At 37.5% G+C, this 9708-nt stretch overlaps 2 protein-coding genes across 4 annotated transcripts in view; both read right to left on the minus strand.

Moving 5' to 3' along the window:
- Nucleotides 1-363: 363 nt before the first annotated feature.
- hspb6 (heat shock protein family B (small) member 6) overlaps nucleotides 364-9708 on the minus strand; it is a 138728-nt gene continuing 129383 nt past the window's right edge. Inside the window, exons 1-4 of one of the 3 annotated variants that reach the window (XM_087813026.1) lie at nucleotides 2699-2935; nucleotides 2489-2644; nucleotides 719-838; nucleotides 364-659 (exon numbers count right to left, since the gene is read on the minus strand). In XM_087813026.1, coding sequence (XP_087669152.1) covers nucleotides 516-659; nucleotides 719-838; nucleotides 2489-2644 — 420 coding nt within the window. In that variant the 5' untranslated portion in view covers nucleotides 2699-2935 and the 3' untranslated portion in view covers nucleotides 364-515. Of the gene's footprint in view, nucleotides 663-718; nucleotides 839-2488; nucleotides 2645-2698; nucleotides 2936-9708 lie in introns of those variants that run through there. The other 2 variants (XM_087813024.1, XM_087813025.1) reach the window with 2 other exon arrangements.
- Nucleotides 4468-8343, minus strand: psenen (presenilin enhancer, gamma-secretase subunit). Its single transcript, XM_087813031.1, has 4 exons — nucleotides 8251-8343; nucleotides 7872-7963; nucleotides 7604-7708; nucleotides 4468-4857 (listed from the first exon to the last, which is right to left on the minus strand). The coding sequence occupies exons 2-4, from the start codon at nucleotides 7930-7932 to the stop codon at nucleotides 4718-4720; spliced, it is 306 nt and encodes a 101-aa protein (XP_087669157.1). The 5' UTR covers nucleotides 7933-7963; nucleotides 8251-8343; the 3' UTR covers nucleotides 4468-4717.

Here is a 9708-nt window from a genome sequence, read left to right on the forward strand (position 1 = left end):
TAGAAGGAAAAGTGCCTAAATTCTTGTCGCACACAGATTCATAAACGTGAAGATTATTGTACTGCGTCATCTTCTGGACTTCAGTTTCTGGACCTATTTAGTAGAAGATGTAGAACTTCTTATCACATAAGGCCCCTTGAGTTTCTAAACTTTTTTTTGGGAGCACGGACCAGTTTATCGTCTGCAATATATTCACAAAAAAAACTTGATGAAAGCAGTGAAAGTACATCATATAGAGGTTTTTTTGTTTCACTTGTATCACCAGTACCTCGAATGAAAGAGTCTCGTACTAATGTTACTTCAGAGAAAACACCAAAGAAATTAATTTCAAACAGTTATAATCAATAGAAAAAAGTCCAGATGCACAATTGAAACATCATTTAATCAATATTTACAAAGGTTTGTGAGACTTTATACATCGTGATCAGTCAGAGCAGTATATACAGACCTCGGAGCGGGTTGTGTGGGATCTATGAGACACTTGAAGTTATTTAAGAAGTACTTCTGTGACATAATCATGTCAGACTCGGCGGCAGCATCGGTGCGAATATGATCAGGACGCCGTCGGGAGAAACCGCCGACTCCAGGGACATGGAGTCCACGCCTCTGGGAATCCGATATCTCCGGTTGAACTGCCGGGTGGTGAGACCAGGACCGTCCTTCTGAGCAGACGCATCGGACATGAGAGACATCCACGGTGACGGGGGAACAAACGTACCTTCTTCTCCTCGTGTTTTCCTTGGACTTCCACGAAATCTCCCGACACTTTGACCTGCAGATCTTCAGGGTTGAAGTGTTTCACGTCCACGTGGACCGTGAATCCAGCGTCGCAGGAAACCTGAAGCATTAAATTACTTCTTTAAAGACGTCTGTCATCCATCCATCCATCCATCCATCCATCCATCCATCCATCCATCCATCCATCCATCCATCCATCCATCCATCCATCCATCCATCCATCCATCCATCCATCCATCCATCCATCCATCCATCCATCCATCCATCCATCCATCCATCCATCCATCCATCCATCCATCCATCCATCCATCCATCCATCCATCCATCCATCCATCCATCCATCCATCCATCCATCCATCCATCCATCCATCCATCCATCCATCCATCCATCCATCCATCCATCCATCCATCCATCCATCCATCCATCCATCCATCCATCCATCCATCCATCCATCCATCCATCCATCCATCCATCCATCCATCCATCCATCCATCCATCCATCCATCCATCCGGAGTAATGGTGTTAAGGGGTGTTTGCAATAATATGGCGATACGATTCAGGCTAAATGATGCGATATATCGTGATAGTGTAGTAACAAGTATATATGTGTAGTATTGTCGAGTACTTGACTCTGGTGTTGTGATAGTGTAGTAACAAGTATATATGTGTAGTATTGTCGAGTACTTGACTCTGGTGTTGTGATAGTGTAGTAACAAGTATATATGTGTAGTATTGTCGAGTACTTGACTCTGGTGTTGTGATAGTGTAGTAACAAGTATATATGTGTAGTATTGTCGAGTACTTGACTCTGGTGTTGTGATAGTGTAGTAACAAGTATAAATGTGTAGTATTGTCCAGTACTTGACTCTGGTGTTGTGATAGTGTAGTAACAAGTATATATGTGTAGTATTGTCCAGTACTTGACTCTAGTGTTGTGATAGTGTAGTAACAAGTATATATGTGTAGTATTGTCCAGTACTTGACTCTGGTGTTGTGATAGTGTAGTAACAAGTATATACAGTATGTGTAGTATTGTCCAGTACTTGACTCTGGTGTTGTGATAGTGTAGTAACAAGTATATATGTGTAGTATTGTCCAGTACTTGACTCTGGTGTTGTGATAGTGTAGTAACAAGTATATATGTGTAGTATTGTCCAGTACTTGACTCTGGTGTTGTAGTATTTACAGACCACATGACTCTTAACGAAGTCGTAACTGCTTTCGTTTGTTTTCAAACCAAAATATGTCCAAACATCAGCTTTTAAAAGCTGATGGAGTCACTGTATCCTCTCGTCCTCAGTCATCACCGGAATCTCGCCTAATTATATCTTTCCTTTATCTGCAGAGGACGTAATGGCCACTGCCATCTAGCGACCGGATGTTTAATTGCAACACAAAAAGGAAAGAAGGACGTAAATATTTTCACGTTAACTAAAAAAAAGAAGAAAAAAAAGAAATTATTTTATTATAAACACGCTTTCTTGAGATATAAACCATACAAGAACTACGATAAGAATCAAACATGATTTGGCACTTTTTTTTCCTTTTAAACTTGACAGTAAGAATAAGAATAAGAAGTGCACTTAAATATCGAATAATGAAAAACGTTACGTCATATTTTCTAACACCCTCGATCAAAGAGGCAGATTCTTGAACTTCATCTTGAGTTTGTATAAAATAAAAAAATGAACTTTAATCTTTAAATCATTGTAATAGTAAAGGTTTAAAAGCTTGACTTCAAGGCTCACCTCAGCAGAGACGCTGGTCTCCGTCTCCGGGATGAGGGTCTTGTGGTTCCACTGGTTCTCCCCGTAGGTCCCGTTGAGTCCAGGGATCAGAGGAGGAAGAACCTTCTCCCAAGGGATGCCTCCCGCCGGGAGCGTGGGTGGCAGGATGAAGTCCATCTGGAAAGTGAAGGAGAAGTGACTTCATGTCGAGATGTTTCCACGAGATCTTACCTTCTTCTTCTTCTTGTCAAGAGTGGATCGGTTGCTGCTGCCTCCAGGTCCAGGATCTGCTGCTGCTCTCTGGTCCTCCTCCTGCTTTATAGTGGGCTCGCATGAGTGGGGGGTCCACAGCGGGGCACCTTCGCTGCTGGTTCTGGACTTAGTGGTACCCTTGGGTGTCCAGGAGCAGCTGTCGCTGGACTTACTCGTGACGATTTATGCATCTGGTCCCGCCTGACGTGTGGACTTTTGTGAATGGTGCGTTCAGGGTCCGGACGAGCAGGAAGTTTTAGGATCTGTTGTCAAGAAGAGTTGCTCTAAAAATAAACGGAGAAGACGGTCGTGCGGGTGGACAGTGGCACGTGCCGCACACACGCGCTTAAGACGAGTTCAGAGTCTGTCTTAAAGTCATTTTATAAAATAATCTTCAGTCATTTTTTAAAATAAGATTAATGACAGGATCATCCAGACTGTCATGATGTTGTTATTATCTATTCCTGGCTCGAGCAGATGTGACTCATAGATCAGAACATCCAGTGACGACCTGATCTCACCCAGAACATCACACCTGGACTCATAATTCTATAAAAGTAACTATTAAGATTTTTTTCCTACGACTATCGAACAATTTTATCACTAGTTCAACTCCACATATAACTTTTCCTTCTTTTATTTTTCCTTTTTTATGGTTATTGTATTCATTTTCTACGTTAATTTTATATAAATGTTTCCTTTTAATAAGATTAACTATTACGAAATGTATTCTATTGCATATTTATTTTATTTAATGTATTATTATTTTAAATTGTAAAATAAATGAAATATGCTGTTTTCCCCCTTTAGATTCTTTAAATAAAGATAATTTAGAAAATGCAACAATTTACAAAGAGACTTTTTTTTCTTCTTATTTTCTGTTCATTTACTAATAATAATTTTTAATTCCCTCCATATAACAGTCTCAGTATATAAGTAGTAAGTAAGTAAGTAAGTAATATTTATTTATATAGCGCTTTTCCAGACCAGGGTCACAAAGCGCTTAAACAATCAAAACAATATTCAATAAAGTACATACTTTAAAGATCAAGATAACACTGAGAACACAACAGGAGTTCCAGAAAATCAAGGAAAAGCCTGAACAAGTAACTGAAGAAATGTATAGCAAATATGAATAGATAGAATAGATAGAATAGAAATAATGAATAGCTCTTAACATTCTTTTTTCAAAGTTCAAAATCCTAAACCAAGGGGTCATTAAGTTATTTTACTTAGTACTTATCAGGTACTATTCAAAGTATATGAGGGTAAATTGAGTATTATCAGTATCAAACTTACCATCTATAAATTGTCCACTAACCCTTTTGAAAATCAAATATATTGATAGTATCTCCACATGCATCGGTAACATTTCACCCTCCTGAAGGATGTTCATGACGTCCGGCTCGGGTGTCACTGCCATGTTCTCGCACGTGTGGTCCGATGGAGCGACACGCTGTCCTGGTTAGCCATGTTCGGCCCGTCACTCCACCGACGCCACCAGAAATGTCCCCGTGATTGTGTTACGAGTCGTGTCGAGTGACCCGAGCACGGCGGGACAATCGAGGGGATTTCAAAGTGTCGGGTTTCACAACAGGCGCCAGCGAAGGTCCGGACTTAAGAAGAGATCTGATGGACGCCTCGATGTGGAGAGAACATGCCGTGTGGATGAGTCACAGCGGCGCGATAATAGAACCACGGCGAGATGAATTACATCGATAAACATGACGCATTATTATCCACAGAGAGTCTCTTAAAAAGTGTTTAATGTCCGTTCACTCTTGACAAAAACAAATTCCAAACTCACTTTAAAGCATGATGAGATGTGCCAATCAAATGAGGAAAGTCAATCAAAACCTCCGAAAAATAACATTACATGTAAATGTACCACTTTCTAGCCGTTTAAAGTTTAGCTTCATAGAAACTTAAAAGATGTGAGAGAAGGTTCCGATCAAAGAAAAGATAAAACAAAATATCAAACATTGGAATGGGAAGGTTTCATGGAACGCCCCTCGGAATAGTAAACGAGAGGTAATCTCCGACGGCTCCCCACTCGGCCCTGTAGGTCTGGAAGATGGTGATCCACGTGGTGAGGACTGCCACCCATAGCAGCAGACCCAGCGCCGAGCGCTTCACGTCTGCAGGGGGAAGAGTAGAAAAGTCAAGGTATTGCTATAAGAAAGCGAGACATTACCAAAAAAACATTGAGATAACTTGGTTTATCAATATTCAAAAGCTCCATTTTTGGGGAATTTTAAATCATATTTTAATTATATGATTGTTATTTCATGGTTTATATGTGTATGTGTGAAATAAAATAGTTTTTTCCATAAATATGTAAATATTTACGGCTTTTGTTCATTTTTTTTTGCAATCAAACTTCCGGCCTCTAGATGGCAGCAGTCATTAAATGCTCTGCAGCTAAAGGAACAATTAAAATCCCTGCGATGACTGAGGACGAGAGGATACAGTGAGTCCAGCAGCTTTTTTAAAGCTGATGTTTGGACATATTTTGGTTTGAAAACAAGTGAAAGTAGTTACGACTTCGTCAAGAGCCATGTGGTCTGTAAATACTACAACACCAGAGTCAAGTACTGGACAATACTACACATATATACTTGTTACTACACTATCACAACCCCAGAGTCAAGTACTGGACAATACTACACATATATACTTGTTACTACACTATCACAACTCCAGAGTCAAATACTGGACAATACTACACATATATACTTGTTACTACACTATCACAACACCAGAGTCAAATACTGGACAATACTACACATATATACTTGTTACTACACTATCACAACACCAGAGTCAAATACTGGACAATACTACACATATATACTTGTTACTACACTATCACAACACCAGAGTCAAATACTGGACAATACTACACATATATACTTGTTACTACACTATCACAACACCAGAGTCAAATACTGGACAATACTACACATATATACTTGTTACTACACTATCACAACACCAGAGTTAAGTATTGGACAATACTACACATATATACTTGTTACTACACTATCACAACACCAGAGTCAAGTACTGGACAATACTACACATATAAAAGTGTTACTACACTATCACAACATCAGAGTCAAGTACTGGACAATACTACACATATATACTTGTTACTACACTATCACAACACCAGAGTCCAGTACTCGACAATACTTCACATATATATACTTGTGTCACGATATATCGTATCGTTGACCCTGTATCGTGATACATCAGCAGATTCTTGAGACACCTTTAATGGAAATGTTTCAAAATCATCTTTGACTCGACTGTAATAAAAGTTAGAAGAGAGTTGATTATATAACAGTCGTCTTCATCTCATCACTTTTTGTTTTTCATCCAAGAATTTCTGCTCAGTCGAGCTCCTTACAAGGCTGGTGTGTCCACAGCAACGACCAATGATTTAATGCGGTTTCATTTTTGTGACCAGCTTCTCTGAAGTGTTATTCAAGTAGTCTCTATATGCAGTAGCCATTTACAGAATAATAATAATAATGTCTATTTGTATAGCGCCTTTGTAGACCAGGGTCAGAAGGGGTTTGACATGCATGCATTCCCTCATTCAAAAGATTTATTATCATTATCCTTCAGTCATGAGCGCCTTCATAACTTCCTCAACAACCCATTCTTTACACGACACAACTGTTGTTCAAGTGAACACGTGACATTTCTGGATGTTTGTTGTCCATCCTGTGCTTGTGTGTGAATTATGTAATTGGCGCCATCGTGTGAGGCATGAATTTGGCACCAGAGGCATTTGAAGGATTCCGAGAGTTAGATCAAGGAAACCGAAGGCTTTTGTATTAATAGCCGTGTGATTCAAGCACAGGTGCTGAGGCTGTGTTGTTAGCATCCGTTATTAATAGTTTATTACTGTCGCCGACAGGAGCGTTATTTGTCGTTACTGAATATACACAAGAGAACGTCCTCCCGTGACCAAACTGTCAAGGTCGCAGCTTTGTTTTCATTTACAATTGTTGAGGAGACATCAGTAGCTTCAACTCATTCAGGTCCATTTTACCTGCTCTATTAAAAGGCAACATTTACAACGACTCAACCCCTGTGTCATCCCAGGGTCAGGGTGACCCAGAGGAACGAAAAAACCAACGTGTTTGTGGTATAAATCTTGTGTTGTCTCTACACCACTACATATGTACAGTATTTATGGTGCCAGGGAGGTCATTCACATTGACCCAGAGATAACACAAGGGATACCACAAACACATTTGTTTCCGGGCCTTTGGGTCATGTTCACCCTGAGATAACACAAGGGTTAAAGGGTTGCTGGTGCCATTCTCCAACTAAAAGCTAAAATGAGGCCATCCTGTTGGAGAACATGTGACTTAAATGTGACGTAAAAGTAAGTAATTTATAGTTATAGAGTGTTTTTCCAGACCAGGGTCACAAAGCACTTAAACAATCAAAACAATACTTAATTAAAAATAAACTTAAAAGGTCAAGATAACACAGAGAACCACACAGGATTTCGCAACTTACTTAATATTTGAGCTACAGAACTTTATCGGTCTATTAATGCTAGTGTAGTAATAACAAGAGAGCAGTTCGAAGCCTTTTTGGATTTGGCAGACAAATAAAGCCAAAAAGTTGTAAAGTAAAATCATCTTATATTCACATATTTAAGATAAAAACCCCAAATTTGCTATAAGTAAGTTAGTAATTTGTATGTAAAGAGCGCTTTTCCAGACCAGGGTCACAAAGCGCTTAAACAATCAAAACAATATTCAATAAAGTATATACTATAGTCACTTTAGATTTAATTTCAGTTGAACAACACTCATTAAATATACGTTTTTCAGATCCACCTGTTAAAACATTACTTACAAGTCTTTATCTGCAGTTGCTCTGTGTAGTCAGGTTTTACGAAGGCCTCTCTGAAAAACCACACCACATTGACAAACCACAGAAATGGCAGACAAGCAAATCCACCTGAGTAAGAAAAAACAAAAAACAATATTAAATCATTTCAAAACAGTATCTGCAACACAGGCCAAGTAAATGTTGTTTATTTTTTCATTGCTGTAGCTGTGGTGACTGTCTTCTACCACCATTCTTAACAATTAACAATAAAATATTCCTGCACTACAGTTACCTAAATAGTATTTTCTGCAGAGAGTCAGTTTCTCCTCGTTGGGCAGACGTTCCAGATTCATGATCTCTCCAGTCTGTGTTCAGTCTAAACCCCTGTGGAGCAGAACAAAAGTGAAAAAAAAAATCAAAAACATTCATCTATAGTTTAACATAAAAGGTACAATTTAAAACTTCTATGTAAAGAAAATACTTTGAACTTGTTTCAAATCATTTATGATGCGTGTGGCTCACGAGAGAAAGAAGTCAGCTGACTAGCTAGCTAGCAATTTAGCATCGGAACAAATCTAGTCGAAGGATATTGTTCTTACACTTGAATTAGGAAGAAGATCAGGATTGAATTTTCTTCACTAAATGCACACTCTTTAAATGTATCGGTTTACCTTTCGATGCGCGATCCTTTCAGTTAAACAAAACAAAACAATTTGCCCCTCAGTACTTCCGCTTACTCGATTCTTCTTCTTTGTACGTGTAGCTGACCGACATCGCCCCCTTGCGGTCTGCACTTACCACACCAGTAGTTGAATTCATTGCTCTTATAATGATAATGATAATGATAATGATAATGATAATGATAATGATAATGATAATGATAATGATAATGATAATGATAATGATAATAATAATAATAATAATAATCTCTATTTATATAGCGCCTTTCTAGACCAGGGTCACAAAGCATGATAATGATAATGATATTGATAATGATAATGATGATGATGATAATGATAATAATAATAAGAAGAAGAAGAAGAAGAAGAAGAAGAAGAAGAAGAAGAAGAAGAAGAAGAAGAAGAAGAAGAAGGAGAAGAAATGAAAACGCTATTCAATATAGTCATAGCATGTATCCGATCCTAATATTTAAATATCTAAATTAATTACAATTAACATTTATTGTCAATTCTGTAAAAGTGATAAAATATATATATATATGAATTGATTGTTTTGATTGTTTATTATTTAACTGGGATGAATCTCGATGGCGCTATTGATTTTACATGAATAAACGAATGATTGTTTTATAAACACACAGATATAAAAAAAAAGATTAATCTTACAAACGTTTTTTATCACCTTGCCTAAAGGAAACATCACATTCACAAATCAAAATTAAAAAATGCATTTAATTGTTATTTGTTTCTATATTTTTAAATGTACATTGTTGCAGGATCTGTTGAATAAAAAAGAAAACACCCCTAGGAAACATACTAATGTAAAAATCTAATGAAAATAGAATATCGAAGATAATATAAATATAATACAACTAAAAATCCAAGATATAATAAAAAATAAGTAAGTTTCACATATTTTAGTGGTTTGGCAGTTTGGTCTTTTTTGTTATTCAGGTCCCTGCAGATGTAGCTTATGTATGTATGGCTTGTTAAATAAATAAATAAATAAACAAACGCTGCAGCTTGGTCGCTATTAAGTGATGTTCTCCTTATCACCACTAGAGGTCAATATGTTACTAGAGAAGACATTTCTCTAGTTCAACGCTGCAGAAAACTTACCAGAAACAAGTTTCGTTCAACTGGGAAAAAAATCTCTAAACTCAGTAAAATGGATAGATTGATACTTTATTTATCTCCGTAGAGAAATGTACAATTTAAGCAGCACCGGCTACAGAAAAACAAAAATAATGCAAGCATACAAGTTGTGCAAATTAGGCAGGATGAAGACTAAAAAAGACCAATATTAGAATATGTAAAAATAAACTATTTACAAAAAATAAGATGACACAAGGCAAAAATAAATAAGAACAACACTTTTATAATCCATGTGTTTGTGTCTTCTGGTTTAGACTATTGTCACAGTTTATTTTGGTGTCTAAACTGTCTCGC

Source organism: Callionymus lyra, chromosome 17 (genome assembly GCF_982586985.1).
Source record: "Callionymus lyra chromosome 17, fCalLyr1.hap1.1, whole genome shotgun sequence".
Classification (NCBI taxonomy): Eukaryota; Metazoa; Chordata; class Actinopteri; order Syngnathiformes; family Callionymidae; genus Callionymus; species Callionymus lyra.

What these genes read in the sequence shown, in the direction of transcription:
- psenen (XM_087813031.1), bottom strand. Translation starts at nt 7,932, where the DNA reads ATGAATCTGGAACGTCTGCCCAACGAGGAGAAACTGACTCTCTGCAGA. An exon ending in CTGCAGAAAATACTATTTAG is followed by an intron (nt 7,709 to 7,871) that starts GTAACTGTAGTG and finishes TTTCTTACTCAG; the next exon opens with GTGGATTTGCTTGTCTGCCA. An exon ending in GCAACTGCAGATAAAGACTT is followed by an intron (nt 4,858 to 7,603) that starts GTAAGTAATGTT and finishes TTCCCCCTGCAG; the next exon opens with ACGTGAAGCGCTCGGCGCTG.